Here is an 18,390-nt window from a genome sequence, read left to right as displayed (position 1 = left end):
TTTTAAAAATTACAGTATTTTAAAATAAACAGATTCCAATTCTACAAAGAATTAGACATATGCATAATTTTATACACTTGAGTATTCCCAGTGAGTGTCAGTCTGCTATACTGGGGTGGGTGTTTTTACAAATAATGCAGATTCTAAAGATACAGTAAATTTTTTCTTACTAACATTAATTATAGAAATGCAAGGGAAAAAAATCCCCTTTGAAATCTATTTTCAAAGCTTTTCAAGGCCTACCAAAGCTGCTAGCTTTACTCACAAGCTGTATTTGTGGTTCAGGTGATGTTTCAGTTGCTCAAAGTACTGTTTTAACAACCCACTCTACTTTCAAACTTCTGGAACTTCACTGTATCTGCTCTGCTAAGGGCCCTATTCTTTAACTTTTCACTCCTTCTCCTTCAATTATCTCATTTCCTCCACTGGAATTTAGGACAGGTGTTGAACATGTATCAAGTCCAGGTAATTTTTCAATCATGCTCCAGTTCATTTTTAATGATTTGTACATTTTAGTTTAAAAAAGGAAAGGCAGTGATGCAAAAGTGGAGAAAACATGAGGCTCAGCAGTGAAAGGTAAGCGACGAAGCACGATGCTACCACTGTTAATTGGGTATGGCTGTTTGAAGATGAAGGATAAAAAATGGTAATGCCCTGGAAAAACAAGAATCTATGCGGTGTCAAGGGAAGACAATAGCTGAAAGAGTTCAAAGGGGTTTAAAAATAAACAAAGCATTTAAAAGTCATTATAGATCCATGTTATGGTCCTGCAAAGACCAGTCTGAGAGACGCCTGCATCTTCTAACTTTAATTATGTAATTTAGCAGCTGGGATTAGAAATCCTCATTCCTTCAACAAACAACAACCCCTCAGTGGACAATTCACAGAAGCAACACAGCCACTCCAAAATGGCTTTAAAGGGACGCTGGAGGATTTCTCCCTCCTCATCTTTCTTACTGTTGGATGCTTGTTCAAATGAGCAATCTGGGAGGATGTTCTGTGAGTGTGAAGGGGCTGAGACGGAGGATCATGTACTCAGCAGATCCCTGGCCAATGCAGTAGCTTCCAGGAGACTAACATATTTGAGCTAGATTAAAGTGAGTGGAAGGACTCAGTGAAACCACAAATGGGATGGCTTAACCCCAGCTGCCATGGAATCAGAGGAGATGTAAAGGTGCTGTGTGTATTTGTTTGGGAGACTTTGACCAATGACTTTTAAAAAGGAGCAGATATTCTATACCTCTCCTTGGAAAACACCTCAATTATTTTGCTTGTTACTTTTATTGGGAGTATATAGCAAGGATTTAACTGTTTTAACCAAACGCTGCTTTTATTGAATCCATAATACAAGCTCTATCTTTTTAAAATGCATCAAACCATGACTTTAGTATAGACTGTAAATATAAGAATAAATTTAAATAGTATATTATAAAGATATTTTATAGCCTTACACAAAAGCCTACAAATCCATTTTCTTTTTAAATATAAATAGTTCGCTATTTCTGCTTCAAATGTAAGAGGTGTGTGTTGTTATTGATTTTTAAATCACTAACGGCTTATTTTCACTATCTATATGCTATTTAAACTCATTTTTTCATAGCAAACAGTAACACTAGGCAGGAAAAGAAATTGAAAAGTTCTTTCTGCTCATGTGTCTTACTGCACTGATGCTCTTCTAAAGCATTAGGTCAATTCTACTAAGGCACAACAAGGCTAAAAATAACACTTTAGAATAACATGGGTTGAGCTAAAATGACAATGAACAACTACCACTAGATGGCATGACAGCCTTACATTACTTTGGTGGGTTGGGTTTGGTCTGTTTGTTTTTTTTTTTTCCCTTTTATATAAGAGGAATATGTAACATTTGTATTCCAAACATGGTGTCAACACATTTTTCCCATGCCATTCCAAGTATATCTGATGATCACAAATTGGTGAATGAAGCAAACACTCGACAATTCCTTTAGAATATATATGCACTATGGAAATAAGGTTTAGTGATAAGTTCAACTAGAAGAATTTTTTTTAAAATTTGCTGGAAAAAAGAATGCATTTAAAAGAAAGAGTGCCTTACTTATATGTGAAAAGTCATGGTCAGTGGTAGTATTTAACTTTTAAAAAAATTACCAAATCAAACAAGTGAACTGTCAATTATCAAACCATCTGCTTCCTCTAAATCTCAGTGGGCACTTGAAGAGTTAACCATTCCGCAGTATCTCTCAAGTGAGTTAAGTAGAAACCCAATGTTGGTACCTGCCTGAGTGCCTTTGAAAACATGACAGGTTCCTTATACAGTTACAGACATGGCAAACTTTTGGTCAACCATGTTAACAGAAGAGGTGAAGATAACTGGGGTTTAATTAAACATGCATTTAAATGTTTCTTAGAATTGCAGTGCAAAAGTAAGTAACCAGGGTCAGCTATTCAACAATGCTAGCTGTCACTAACTTGGAGAAATGTGATGAATTACACTGGATTAGAACTTTGATCTTCTGAGCAACCTGGTCTAGGGGAAGGTGTCTCTGTCCATGGCAGGGTGTTGGACTAGATGACCTTTAAAGGTCCCTTCAACCCAAATCCTTCTATGATTCTATTATTCTAACTCTGAATTTAGGTGTGTTAAAAACAGAAAAGTAACTAAAAGGCAAATAAAATCCTGTGAAATGAATACTTTTCATTCTGTTTAAAAATTCAAAATACTTAAATGAACACAAGCTCTGAAACTTCCTACTGGCCTCCGTTTATTTGCTTGCTAAAGCTGATACTGTCCACAAAGATCAAATAAACAGTCTGCAAAAAAACCTATGTAATGTATCTTAACTTTTTTAGCCAATTTAAAGATCAGTAGAGAGATGGATGGAAATGGGCCAGTACTTCACTACCTGAAGAGCAGCAGTTTGCACCAGAAAACAACCCTCACACTTCACATGGGCACACTGGTGTGTGCCATGGAATGGAAGTGTATACAAGGCTTCCAAACTTCTATGACAGTATTTGCAAATGTTCATGTTGTTATTTTCTAAATGCATATGGTATCATGACGTGCAAGTATAAAACATGATTTTTTTTTTCCCCAATCTCCTAGTCCTCAAGAAGAAGAAAGGAAGGCTGTTACTGAACACATTGCTCTGTCTCTATCTAAGAGGGCTTTCACAAGTAACAGTTATGTACCGCACAGAACCAACCCTGGTGAAAAATGCTGGTTGTCCTCAGGCCAGAAACTGAAACTCAGATTGGATCTGAAAACTTGAGACTCTCTGAAATCTATTCCTTAATCCTCTTTGATTACAAGTTGATGAATTTAACTCACCATAAATGAGTTTATTAGAACCTTGTGCAAAGGTCTGGCTGCTGACATTATATGCATCTTCTAACAACTAGACCTATAATCTTATTCAGTCCTCCAGTTCCCTTACTATTTCATTGTCAGATAGGACTCCAAAAAGAGGGATGAAGACTAGGTCACATTGATCACCATGGATGGCCACATGAAGAAATTCACAACAGAGTAACTCTGATGCTAAAAAATGGCACAGAAAATGTCCTAAATGACTTTATTTTATTAACATAGCTGTCTTCCTCACACCTTAGCTCCATGTACAGGATGTAGTCTAGAGAGGAAAACTGGCAAACTGATAAAGTATTTCAAGACCCAGATTGGAGTTAGATGAGCAATTCAGAAATTTAGACAGTTGTATTACCCTTATGCAGTCTAATATAGTTATACAACTTCTGTTGCCCAAGTAATCCGTAATATTTTAAAAGGATTGTCACTGATGATATTCTGTTTTAATGGGTGGAACAACATGAAGAAAGCATGGAAATGACTTATCTTAGGTTACCCAGTTGCATATCATTTTTTAGCATCCAGGTTCACAGTTTGATTCACAACCATTAACCTCCTCTGAAGCTCCACATTTAAGAAAGCAACTTACCAGAAGCACTAACTCACCAGACATGACCCTCATTGAGCTGCACCTGACCAGTTATTTTAGCCTGAGACAAAATCAACTCAAAATTGTTCAGGTTTAAGAGTCTTGTATGACAGAACTATTGTCCTCACTCCTCCTGTAGTCCCATACATTCGGTTTTGCTGATAATGAACCAAAAGCAGACTCAGTTACTGTGTAACTCTGATTTATTTCCAGAGTATCACCTATTCTATGTACTGAAGGAAGGTGAGGATAAAAAAATGTACCTACGAAATTTAAAGTTACATTAAAATACATACACACCAGTAGATGCAACTGAGACACATCCTAACACCACATAAACCTGCTTTCTTGACTTTCAAATTTAATTTTTGACACTGTAAATAATTCTCTTTATAAAACAAAAGTTGATGATAACAGTGCACACAACTCAACCACCTTCCTTCCACTGCATCACTGCAAGGTGCTGCATTTTGGACTGTCAGCACTGTAGTGATCATCATCCATCACCTGAATTGAAGTATAAAAATACAAGTATAGAGAGATACAAGATAAATTCAACTGCTGTCTTCAGAACTCAGCATCTGTGGACCAGGCATAAAATGCCAAAGACTGCTAATTAACATCAGTGCTAGTGGCTTTCATCTACGTTAAAAACACATTTTACAAAGAGTAGCATCCTACCAGATACAGTCTGAGGAATCATACTTCTCCTGTATTTATCTACTTCCAAACACTATACTAGTGTACTGCATTATTTTGTTTTATTAAAACAGAAATTTATTTTCTAAAAAATAAAGGTCACAGAAATAATGCTAGTGGTCAGCAGTGCCAATACAAGTGGAATGCAGGTAATGCTTCTTGGTTCCCAGCACAGTCCCCACCTAGGTTGCCACTTTTCCCCAACCTGTCTGATAAGAAGCAACTGCAGCAGCAAGAGCATCCATTTTGCTTACATCCCAGTTATTTGTTAGTGCTGCATACTAAAATAGAGTTGCAGTGCAAAACCAAGAGCCAGTAATGATGAGAAATCAAATTACATTATATCGTGTAGCAATTCTGAGTTCAGCTGGAAGGTAGTGGCTGTCAACAGCTTTAGCTTAGATCAATCCAAACATTTCATGAAAGCAACAAAAGGCATCCTTACCATTCCAGGATGACATCCTAGATAAATTTTAGGTTGCGAAAAGTTGAAACTTTACAATGTTTTTGTAGTGCAAAGTGTTAGTGAACTAAATAGACATGTAAGCACCATTCTCCCACAGTTTCTATCATCTTCTGACTCTTAAAACTCCAAATTGTTCACTTTCATAATCTAGGAGGGAGTTGCAGGTCTGAATTCCAAACTCTCAGTGCAAGAAGGCCAGCAGTTCACAGAAAGGCTGAACTGTCATGGTATTCAGATCAAGACAGATGTTTTCTGTGATTTGGTTTATTCTTGTGATCAGCTAGGATCACAGGAATTGCAGAAGAATATACAGAAACCAACAGTATAGTTAAAAGTGTACTAGAAGGAGAGCACCTATGAAGGAAGTGGGAATTTTTGATCATGAGTTTTTCTTTCTTGCTTGTCATTTCACCTGCTTTTTTATGGCAGCAGATTATGCTCCTCAATTTTCAAGGTGTACATACACATCTATGTCTGACAATATATTTTCTTGTCCTCAGATAAATTGACACTGGTAAGATTCAGCTCCTTCTGAAGGTATTACAACCAGATATTAACTGCTTCTTGACAACACCCACTCCAACATCACAACACACTGTCACGGACTGTCGGTACATACTTGCTGAACCTTACAGTTTCAGCACACTGTTATGTAACTGACTGGATTTTGCCTTAGCTCCCCTTGCTGGGATTGCTCCCAACCATATCAATGTATCCACTGTCAAACTTGCAGCTGGATTTCCTAACTAGCTTGTTATTTCTTTACCTGTATTCTTAATCAGATGACTACAGCAAAAAAGTACTAATCTCTTGAAAAATGTTTCTTCTGTTGACAAGGCCATTCAACCAAGAAAAGTCGATCTCTATCAACTAGAACTGTAAGGGACTAATCTTGAGTGTTGCATGTTACAGAGAGAAACGATGGCACAAACCCAGCAGTTTCAAGGAGAGGTGAAGGGTGATGTCTGTCGGAGACCAGATCAACTGTGCAGACCAGCTCTTGGAACCTGCCTTGCAGAAGATTCATTTGCCATGCTGTTGACTTGATGAAGGCTCTGATTAATGTAATAAACCGTGTTACACTGAAAACGGATTTTCCTCTGTTTATTTTCCATCCCAGGCCTTGTAAAAAGAGCAGGCTTTTGGTGGGGATTCAGGTAAGACTGAAGTCAAATCCTGACAGACAAGTTTACCCATATTTAACTTTCTATCATCTTTCTTACATCTTAAAGATGTAGAGTGGCTAGAAGTCTTTTAATGCTTCTAAAAATAGAACTCCCACATCCTCCTCTTGAAAAACCTTTAAAATAGTTACTCTCTATATTTCATGTACTTATCCTAAACCCCTTCCCCTCCTTAATTGTCCTCAAAGACAATAAAAGAAAAAAAAACTTTAAACTTGAATTCCTTTGACATTACAACTGGAGTAGGCAGCTAAAATAAGAAAAAGTGAAATATATATACAATATAAAAATTAAAATAATATTGTGTTTGAAAAAAATCTACCTAACCAGCTGTTCAAAACAATAAAAGCAGAAATAAAATAATTCATCAGTTCTGCCAACTCCTGAGGATTTTGTGACTGGCAACAGTTATTTTCTACTTCACTCGCAAATATCTTTTCATTCATGTATTAAAAATTATGCCTCAGTTTTTGAGTTGATGAAGGAAATAACATTTTCATGCCAGGTTGAGGGTTTCTTTACGTAGGTATCAATACTGCAGATAGCAGTTTCTCCTTCTGTGACTGTCGGAAAAGGGAGATCATACAAATAACATTGTGACTTACATACAGTGTAAACAAAAACTGCTGATATCCTGCCATTTTTGTACAATCACCATTTGGATTAAAAAAAATAAATAAAATCTTTCTTTTTTTTTTTTTTTCCAGCTAAAATATGCTTCTTTTGTCTATGTATCTCAGAGAAGAAGGAAAAAGACATTTGTCTCTACCTGGATTTCAGCATCTGAATTTTACAGAACATCCTATCATGATGATCTCCCCACATTACAATTCTAGAAATCTGGGTTGTTTCTTTCACATCATAAGATCAAGTCTGTGAAGTGGAAATCTCTGTTCTTCCTAAAGTACCATTTCAGTTCTAGAGTTGCTGCTACTTTTTGATCCTGCTGCACAGCCACAGTTCGCCCGTGTGGAGAAAAACAACCACTTTAGTGAAGAGGAGATGAATCTTGGATTACAACTGTTAGATAGGCCTTGCACTAAGACCTGCAATTTTTTCCATTACAGTATTCTGTACTGTTAATGTCCAAAGTGTTAACTGGGTATTTAGTTTCATATATGACAAAACTTAATAGAAGCGACACACGGCCTAAATCCTTGGCTTGTTTTTTTAGGCATTTGGGTTAAGATCTTCAATGTGCAATGCTCAGTGGGATATTCTTAACTACGTAGGTCTAATTCCCACTGAAACCTAAACGTCTTCAAAATCTGGCCTGTGACTTTACTACAGAGCTAAACACAACCAACAACATTCTTAAAGTTTCAATGCGTGTATATGATCACAAAAAATTATTTAAAAATTATATTCAAGCATTTTCAGTCTGCATTCATAACCTGACATAATTTCTTATCCTTGGAATTTTGAAATGAGTTGTGATGTACTATTTCATAAATCAAATACTTGTCAATCAGAGAGATCCCTTCCTTTCCACCTATTCACTTTTGTTAAAAATAAACTCTCAAGTATTGCACCATATAGTAAGACATAGTTTAGAACAGGACCTTTTCTCCAGACTCGTAAACAGTATTATGGAGGATTTTCTGTCCTAAAATTCCTGTAATCATATTGTTTCTGAATACCTGAAAAAAACCCGGTGGTACAGGACCTACTGGCATGCCATCTCCTGGGGGAATGTTTCCTAGCACTGGACTGGGAGCTGCTGCAGCACTCTGAAAAGAACAAAGGGAGAATAAACCTTTGTCATTGCATGGTAGGCATTAAACCCCCCAAAAAAAAACAAACCAAAAAAGCCCGCAGAACCTGACCAAAATGCAGAAAGTAATTCTCTGGATATGTCATAATGTCATTGTTTTAGCTGAAGGTAAATTAAAATTGTATAGTGTTCAGTCTTCATTTATACAAGTATAATGATTTTTTTAAATAACAAATGTATGTTGAAGGGAAGGATGCTAGAGATTGCACATATATACAAATGCTTGTCAGTTAGATATCTCTACTAGGTTTTAAAAAATACTGTATCTGAGTGTGTCTATATATACACAAATGTGAATGTAACTCGTACACTTTTTCTTGTATTAGGTGTATAAACATCCTCACACATGCACAAGGATATACATATAGCATAAAGAAAGTAATTTATACATTTTATCAGCAATTTCCAAGCACTTTAAAGATAATTTCAGCAGACACTAATATACTTCCAGAACTACATCAAGCTTCAAAACAGGAGTCTGTTACAAACAGTACAACGAATGCTCACGATTCTGATGGCAATGCTTATGACTTTCCCAACCCCAAAAATAACCACCATGACAAATTAGAAGAATTCAGGTTACATTTTCAGAGGAGTAAAAAGATGGATTTTTAAGATGTGAATCAGAGGATGAAATTAGTTACCTTTGCAAATCCTTCAGTTTGAATAAGCAAGTAAAGAATATTGCTTCTGGCAATTTACAAGCAAGAGATTGTCACAAAAGGGGAAGCCAAACTGTTATACTTGTCATGTATTGGAACCTGAATTACTTTTAATTTCTAGCAGTCTTCCTTCCTGCAATATGTTTCTGTAGGGCATAAGGCTGAATCACCCATAAAGGCTTACAGTGTTCTGTGAAAGTACTCATGCACACACAATACACTGAGAGCCACTTGCAGCTTACTAATGACCTGCCAACATCTGCTCCACAGAATATGAATGCCTCACATTTATTAACTTATCACTGTATTGTATGCTCACACTTGATATCCAAAAGATACAGATCTGGAAATTGTATTTCCAGGTGTTTGGCACACTATCTAGGAAATTAAAGAATAATGCTGGAAAGATTTGAAAACTGGCACAAAGAAGGGCTGACCTTTTTAAAAGAAGCAGAAAGGAAATAGTTAATTACCACAGACTTTTCAATGGCTTAAACCGTGCTTTGAAATAAAATTTCTGAACAACTAGCAGTAGCATATTTAGCGCCTAAGCTGTATGTTCTTTCCAAACAAAAGTCTAGAACATATCATTAAAATACAAAGACTGCAGAGCATGCTGGCTTCAGAACTGAGTGCAAGACTTTGATTCACTAGAAAAACCTGTAATAAAGGGTCTTGTTTATGCAAGGATCTGTTCTGCGGGATCAGTGTTAGAATACTACATAATTGCAATTGACAGAGAAAGACAGTCAGGTGAGTTGGATGTAGCAAGTACTTTTGAATCATAATACCTTCTCAGGAGCAGCTACCACAAACCAACCCAACCAGCCTTTAAAGCTGTAGCAAGTACAGACAGTTCTCCACTAGCCACTGCCGCTCTCTGGATGCTGCCTGAAGTTCATGAGCCTGGAGTATGATGCTGCTTAGAAGCATGCAAAATCTTGTGACTCCCTGGAACATCTCAGGTACTTCTCTCAGGTCTGTTGCAGACTCTTGGTCTCCCAGATAGAGGGGGAAAAAAACAAGTGGTGTGAACACACAGAAATAACTCCTGAAGAACAACATAATTTTGTTGCCCTTTCTTTCTTTTGCACAGCTTTTGTGAGTGTCCACTAATTGCTTTCAGATTATCTGAATTTCCAAAGGAAAACAGATGATAAGGTTTTCACCTTTTTTTTTTAAGCAAAAGAATGACATGTTTAAACTAAGCATTGTGTAACAATGTCCAGTAAAATCATGAATAGGTGCAGATATAGTTTGAGTGAAGTCTGCTGGATCTTACTTCCATATGTACAGATGAGGAATGAGAACAGCAGCATCACTGATGGAGAAAATCAGTGATTTTAAAAGCCTGAGCACCTTAAAATGTCCAAAATAGCCTACACTGCAGTCTCTGACTAAGAAGGAGTAACCCATTAAAGGGGCACTAATAATGATAAACCTTATTACACTATCATCCCTCCTTGCATACTAATTCCTGATTACCCCTGTGCTACCTTAGCTGTGTCCATCTTTACCAGCCATGTAATATGAACTGTAAAATGTCAAGTGGAGCCAACGCTACAGAATGAAGCATCTGAACAAACTACAATAAATCACTGGACAAACACATCTCAACAGTATGAAGTCAAATAGGCAAAACACTATCAAGTTGCAAGATTGTGGAAAAAGAGCTAAGCAGCACCTCCTCTGATACACAATCAGTTTTCAGAAGTTTCCCATCCCAGGCTCCCTCACTCCTGCTCACATTATTTAAACTAGACTATACTAGGCATTAACGCATGTCTGAGTGCCTTAATGCACTCAATGGGTCATAGACATCTTCATCAACATCGGCTTCTGACAGAGCCCCCAGGTTACAAAAGATGCTTGTAAAAAGGAGGGAATGACTTCTGTGGATACAGTGCTTCAGCAGGGATATAGGGATCTGCCCCTGCTGAGTTCATGGTATTTCCCACATTTTAAAAATCACTTTTAAAAAGAAAAATGGTAAAATATACTTAACAGTTTAAGAAAAGGTAGAAAAGGATTCAGATTATATGCTAGCCATTAAACTTCTTAACAAGGCTTTATAAGAAATATGCCTAAAGATAACATTTACATAATTGTCTCAATAGTGTGTTTAAAAAACACCATTTCTTTTCCCCTCTGTTTTTGAATCTGACTTAGCAATGGTACCAGAGAAAGCCAGCTTTGTTCCTTGGTGAACCTCAGAAATCAGCACACAACTCCCCAGGACTGGTGAAACAGGCACAGGGCAATTCTTTGTCTTCTGAGCTACAGACATAGCAATGAATGACCATAAGTCTATCTCACACATGTAAGGAAACACTGCTTTCAGAGGTGCTGCCAATTCCTGTGAAGGGGATATCGCTCCAAAATAACCACTTTTTAGGAGTGGGTTTTGTGGAACTTCACTGGTGGAGAAGAAATGTAGAAAGGAGCTGGATTAAGCCAACACAAGAGACTGGAGAGCCTCCTCCGAAAGTCCGTTCTGGAGAGCTGCCCTGAGGGTGGCCAAAATATCTGATCGGTGCCATCAGATGTGTATCAGACGAACCATCTGTGATGATGAAGGAGAAAGAAAAGCAAGCTCTTGTGGAGGTGATTACACATCAAGTGATCCACACCAATTTACTCAGTCTTGGTTTTCGTGTTTTCCAGAGAAAAAGGTCTCAACTAGAAGGGAACTAGCTCTTTGCTTCAGGCTAGTTACTCAAAATTAAATTAATTTCCTAATGTTGGCCATTTTTTGATTGTGGACCATGATGTTTTGGGGAAGTATTCGAAGTGTTTATTTTAATTGGCCTAATTATTTGAGACTTAATTACACCATGTATTTGGCAGACACTTGTGCAAAACCACCTCTCCTCTGTATTTCTGAGTGGGAAGGTGGACAGAATGATGTGAAGTTTGAGTGGTCATAATAGTAGGTCAGTTTTACTGACATTTGAAGTACCACTTAATAATTGTAAGAATACTGTAGTTATAGGCATTCTATACTAGTCCAGTCTTAGGTGTTACAGAAACATCAATTTCTATCCTTTACTATGTAAGGTACTGGGGTTTTTTCTGTTTTCATGTTTGTTTGGGATTTTCTTCCTTGATGGGCAATGAAGTCCCCAAACCAGAAATAAAGCATTTTCAGTGTTTTAGGTATATCACATTTTCTAGCTTCTACTATCCAATGGTTTTAAGAACTTATACCAGGTCCATCAGTAAACAAATCTGCAACTGCTGCATTGAAATATTCTTATTTATTCTATGCTGATGAATAATTAAGTTATTTTTTCACAGTCCCACAGCAAACCATGACTTCTTTTTGCATGTATTACAACTTGTTAATCATTTATACTTCCATTGGTTTGACATTTTTACTATTTGCAATTTGCTTTCCCTGCTTTTCATAAAGAGATGAAATAAGAAAATTTAAATTGTATTATCTTTTTATATAGTATCTTACCTCCTTAAAAATGGAAAACTGTATTTCCTTTTGTAGCTAAAATACTGAATTTATGGTATATCTTTACAGTTATTGATTGAAATGGTGTACTTCAATGAAACATCCTTTGCTCTACCCAAGCTACTCTCAACAATGTAAAAATAGATTATTATATTAAAAAAAATGAAACTAGCCATGGTTTAGGCTGGTTTTACAACAAAGAAATCACAAAGTAAATGAAAAATAAGGAAGGTTAGTTATTCCATTAGTACAGTATCTGAAATATAAAAATCTGCAACACATAGGGCATTTTCTGAGGTTATCACAAGAAGTGGTTTATGACAGAAGCTCACAGAAGAATTCCATTTGCAATTAAAGAATTTTACAAAGAAAAGACTTGATTTTATCATAAAAATCCTCATCTGGCTCCTTCACTAGTCTGGGCATTTAATTTCAGGTATTTTGTTTAGAGTAAGGCATCCTTACTTTTATCCAGTTTATCACCTGTTACTCATTTTTTTCTACAAAAAGGAGATTTCTAATTTTTTAGAAGTCTATTTGATGATGAATGATGAAATCTACTTGATGAAGGATAAGACAAGTTAGACCTCATATGTAAGAGATCTATGGCCATTCTTGTCCATTCAATTCCCTCATCATCCAAGCCTCCTCCATAAACCTCCTCTACATCAGCCCTAAACCTGCTGAGTTTGCTGGACAGTCCTAGCTCCTGCTGAATTACTAGAGGTGGTGGGTACCCACTTCTTCAGCTCTGTCAAGGATCAAGTCAATCCCTCCTGCTGCCAGCTTATTTGGAGGCAGTGTCCCTGCGTTCTGTCTTCTGTGGAAAAGCATGAGCATAGTACTGGTGTGTTGTGCTATGAAGACCATGCAAGCAGAAGTCCCTGCTGGACTCCAGGCAGAGACATGAGCCGCTAGATGACACCAAAACTACTGACACCAGTGTCCATGATGCAGGCAAGTTTAAACCCCTATTTTAGGATTTAATCATGCTAAACATGACATCAAAGAGGAAGAGGAGCAACAGCTTGTTGAGAGCACAGCCAGTGTCAGGATAAAAAAGGAGCTGCATTAACAACTCTGGCTTGAAAGAAGGCATGGAGCTAGACCTAGTCAGGCACAGATGTCTGCCAGTGCTGTCAACTGTGCTGGCTTGAAAATAAATTATTACTATAGGCAGAGTCTGAAACAGTCAAAAAGTCGATTTTCCATTTTAAAGATGTTTCTTCTGACTATCTGCACAGTAGATGCAACTGTGCTTTCCTACCCCCACAATACCTCCTGTCATACAGCACACAAGTGAGGTGTGCCTGAGAACACTTTACTGTCACCCCAAGTTGTGACTCTTCCATATACTGATGGAAGCAACAGCCTGTTGATGCTTCCAGGCTGACAGAGCCTCTGAAAGATGAACCTTATCCCCTAATATTAGGGTAAAACGGGGTGCTCACTGGAGGGGCACTGCAATGCCTACCTAGAAGGTTCACACATTTTTGCTGAATGGCTTGATGCACGGTGAACGTGATGTACCGTGAATGTAGCAGTAAAGGCAGTCCGGGGTGGACACATGAAAGTGAATTAGCAGCATCCATATGATTATTTTTAAATTTTCATACTGGTAAAATTTTGTAGCACAAATGTGTCTGAGAGCATTCTGGAAGAACCAATCCCCAACATGCCTTCATGGGTCCTACAAGCTGAACAGCCTAAGCAGAAACATCTCACTGCAGAACTGGATGCAAATTATTGCAACTGCATGTTGTATCTACTATTCTTCTGGGTTCAAGGTCAAGAAAAAGCAAATCAACTAAAAATACCCAATAAACTTTCTGTTTATGCCAGATCTCAAAAGTCCAAAGCCTAAGCAGCACTTACTGAGAGTACTCTATAGTGTAGGAACTCCTATTTCTCATACTCCTTTTGCTGAGACTCTAATTACTTTAATGATACAACTGAAAGCTTTGCTTTTGATTATTCAAAAACTTCATATCTGATTTTGAGTGATAATCAGAAAAAAATGCTAGCGTATGCTGAACTATTGTAAGCAATGCCAGACATACTTTAGCTTTCTTTCCTCTTTCTGAATCCTGCTTCAGAGAGAAGTCAGGTCATGAGAATTTTGGCAAGATCTTCAGAAATAATAACACTTAAACCAGTTTCTTTGAAATCCAGGTTCTTCATCAAGAGTGTTATTTTCATAAGAAATCTAATACAGAGCAATTCTGAGAACTAGCTGTATTATATATGCAGTATCATTTTACATTTCATCTAAATCTTGACGTGACTAAGAGGTATTCACTCCTCAAATTAAAATACTGAAATATAGATACAACTGGCAGTTAACATGGTGTTAAGGATCATGTTGATCCTGTAATAGATAAACCAATTATTATTTTATTTTAAAATCACTAAGCTTTCTAACCTGAATGAATGTAGATGTCTTTTTAAAATTGTGGTATAAGTATTAATATAATGGTTTAATATATTCCTATATGCAACCAAAATATACAGTAAACAGACAAAAATATTCTGACATGGAGGATATTAATACAACCGGATGAATCAAATCAGCAGCAGAAATGTTCAGCATCTCAGGTTAGTTTTGTATATGACATTAATGTATAGGTAATTTAAACAAACTGAACAGAACATGTGTCAGGATGGATGTGAAGGACAACGCAGGGCAACTACAACCGCTGTTGGTACCAAGTCTGAAACACTGATGACAGCAGCATACTGTTCGCAGGAAAAGCAGAAAATGTTTAATTTTTGGTAGAAATGTCCTTGAAACCCATGCTGAAAACTCACAATGATGCTAAGCATAAATAAGACTGTGCTAGTCAATTTATAGTTCTGGGATGAATGTACAAGTAAGTTCATATGAAAGTCAAATGTCTTTCCAAATCAGTATTGCTTAATTCATCACATCCAACAATGCCAATTAAGAGAACTGTAAATAAATAGGAACAGAAGAAATTGGGGCCATCATGTTTAGCTGTGACCAGTCCCTGATGCACCAAAATCACAATACTAACAGAAAAATATTCCAAAAGCCAACTGTCTATTTTTGTCACTTTCTTGCACACTCCTTTTTCCAGCAATTTTCTTAAGTTAAGCACAGCATTCTGGTTGCTTTCTCATAAAGACAGGGAACTCTATAATACATCAAAAAGCTAACTTCTTATTACCAACTCACTAGCTACTATCTTAAAGAATACTTCTATCTCACAGTATGTCATGCCTTTTCCAGCTTACTGAAAACAAACAAAAAACTAACTGAACATAGACATGTAAAATTGTGTATTACATTTTATTGCATTTTATTGAGTATTTTTTACGTAAATATGTTGTCTCCTTTAGAAGAACACTATAAAAATTGCTCTCTTTTTTTTTTCCTGAGGATGAAGGATAAATATCTAGTACTACTAAAGTTTTTCAAGGGAATTAGGAAATTTAAAGGTTTTGGTTTTGTTACTGTTTTTCCCCTGGAAAGACAAATGATGGACAATTACTGTTTCCAATCACATTTACTACATGATTAATTTTGGGTCATTGATAGCTTAAAGTGCCACACATACTGTAGTTAACACTGTAACAAGATCTGCAAATTTGCATTTGTAAAAACTTCAACTTGTAATTTATCAAGTATTTTAAGCCATTAGCTATAGTTACTATAATAGTGCTCCATTATTTTTACCTACCACAACTCAAAGAAAAAAATATTAAGAGGAACTTCATTGCTTAACCACTAGAAACCTTCTCATCTTCTCCAAGACAGAACATACAACTAGTCATCACTCTGAACAAAAAATAAGTAAAATTAAAAATTTTAAATAAGCTGGTTTTCCTTTTAGAGAACATTTGAATGCTCTGCTGTACACAAAAGAACCATAATCCCTAGACTGAGCAGCCATGGATTGCTTAAGATAAATTGAAGATATTGCCGCAAAAGGTAGATTTGAAAGATCTGGATCACAAGACCTAATTAATTCTTAGTGTACTTCCTTTGATATATTTTTGTCTAAAATGTTTCATTTCTCTTCTATAACAGGAAGGTATTCACGTGACAGTAGTAGTCTGAGAAATGTAACTGTAAAAGGCCATAATGCAATTCTTCATAACTTCTCGGTTTTCATCAAATTGCAGCTCCTTACAGTTTGATCTGGACTCTGGCATTGTACTTCTGTTCATTCCATCTTACACTTTATTATGAGTGATAAAGAATATGTGTCACATGATAATAATTCTATTAATAATTGAGTTGTATATCTGTTATCAGAATAAAAAAAAAAAGACATTTAATCTCTTTTGGGAGAAAAAAAATTGTTTTGCTCAATTTACATCAGCAGACCTGTTCACTTAATGAGGAGCGGACCTGTTGATAAGCACAGTACACTCCAGGACTCCATCCATTATTTTTTCCCAATAAATAATCCTACTCCCAGGACAACCTCACTGTAAACAAAGCTTCCCCATATCTGAAGTAGGATTATAGTTTGTTTTACTGTGTCCCAGTGCCCGATTTAGGGTCTTCATCCTATTTTGCTGAGGTAGTGAAATTCTATTACAGAACTGAAAATCAGGTATTAATTTGGAAGCATACTGTTAAGGGTAGCAAATTATTTTTAAGGAAAGCTTTGCTATCAGTGAATAAAAGGATTTCAAACTCCTATCAAAAACCAGCATTTTAGTCCCATCTCTTAGCTGCTGCCTCTTGGATTATTTAGAAAACAATTTCCACACAAATGTTTCTCTAACATATGGTTATAAAGAAAAATTGTTTTTAAATGAACCTTTATTAGTCACTGGAAGTTATTAAAATCAGCACTGCACATAGGTATCAACAGAAAGTTCACTTAAAAAAAAAAAAGTGCAAAAATAATGTTTTTTTAAATATGCAAATAAGGTATCAAATTTCTGTCTATTCTTTTTCAAAACTGAATAGAACTATACTTAAAAGCTGAATATTTGAATTTTCCTTTTTCTTTATGAAGATGAAAAACATGATATTTCAAATAATGTTTGAAAACGATTTTCTAGGAAAGTAAGGGCATTCATTTCAGCTTAATTCCAAGACTTCTCTTATTAAGAAATGTGTACCTATGTACAAAATCAAAACACTAAAGGTGAGCCAGCTGAGTTACGTGATGCTTTTGATAAAATGAAGCAGTATTGTCTGATTCATCAGTAATAACCATGCTGCTGACAAGTTAAAGGCACTTGAGGACACAAAACACTGTTGTTGCAGCTTGGAGCTGAGTTGCAGTGATATTTCAATGAAATGACTTCTTTCCAGAAGTGACACTTACACCCCTCCTCCAGATTCCCTGGAGACCAAGACCGCTTCGGTCTGCTAGCTTAACAACCACAAAATACTCAATGTGCTATTTTTTTCCAAGTTGCACCTCCAGATCACATCTTTGTTGAATAACTGACATTTCAGACCATAGGTTTAACCCACTGCCTTCCTCATCATGAGGAATTTGAATGAAGATTTGTGACGATGCTTCTCCCAAAAAGGCGGAAAATGATCAGAGGAAATCTTTTAACTTACACGACCAAGTTATGAGTATCTGATTGATTTTTAATTGATTGGTCTTATCATATCAATGCATTGCTTTTACATTTAAAATTGCTGAAACACAAAACTGCATCTACTGCCTTTTCTCAGTATTTTCTCAACAGCTGTTGGAGTCATGATGATAGGATTGCAAAAAAAGAGAACTATTGCTGCATATTTTTAATATGCACAGTCAAACATGGATAGCTCCTGAAATAATTATTCCAAATAATTTCAAATGGTGAAAAATCATATGACATCCTCTCCATTCAGGTCAAAGACAGGTAGCGAAAGCTGATTTTTAGAAATACAGTGCTTGGTCCACGTATGAGTTTAAGCAATACTCAGACAATCACTGTGCTTAAACCATGACATACTGCACAAAGTGGGCTGATCACTGCTAGTCTTTTCTTCTTGATCCAAAGATGCTCCAATTTGTTCTGTTGATGCTCCACAGAAAATTCACAGTTGATACAAACAATCAAGCTAGTTAGCCTAGTGTGACAAGAATGTCTTATACCCTAACTTCCTCTAGTAATTAAGCTGGTTGGTACAGTGTCTTTTAATCATTTAATCTGTTAAACTAATTTTGTTTTCCAAATATTTTAATATTGCCATGGTATTGTATTCCAGTTCTCATGCCT

General features: G+C 36.3%; 1 protein-coding gene across 5 annotated transcripts in view; it reads right to left on the bottom strand.

The window, feature by feature from the left end:
* Positions 1-18,390, bottom strand: part of SSBP2 (single stranded DNA binding protein 2) — a 194,326-nt gene that overhangs the window by 59,023 nt on the left and 116,913 nt on the right. For 3 of the 5 annotated variants that reach the window (XM_042788070.1, XM_042788068.1, XM_032995481.2), the window contains exon 5: positions 7,928-8,017. The exons of the other annotated variants lie outside the window; for them this stretch is intronic. In XM_042788070.1, the coding sequence (XP_042644004.1) occupies positions 7,928-8,017 (90 nt within the window). The remainder of the gene's footprint in view (positions 1-7,927; positions 8,018-18,390) is intronic. 5 annotated transcript variants of the gene reach the window in all.

Source organism: Tyto alba, unplaced genomic scaffold, assembly GCF_018691265.1.
Source record: "Tyto alba isolate M040663 unplaced genomic scaffold, T.alba_DEE_v4.0 Super-Scaffold_13, whole genome shotgun sequence".
Classification (NCBI taxonomy): domain Eukaryota; kingdom Metazoa; phylum Chordata; class Aves; order Strigiformes; family Tytonidae; genus Tyto; species Tyto alba.
The sequence above is the reverse complement of the archived record's forward strand: the minus strand, read 5'-3'. Positions and strand labels throughout refer to the sequence as shown.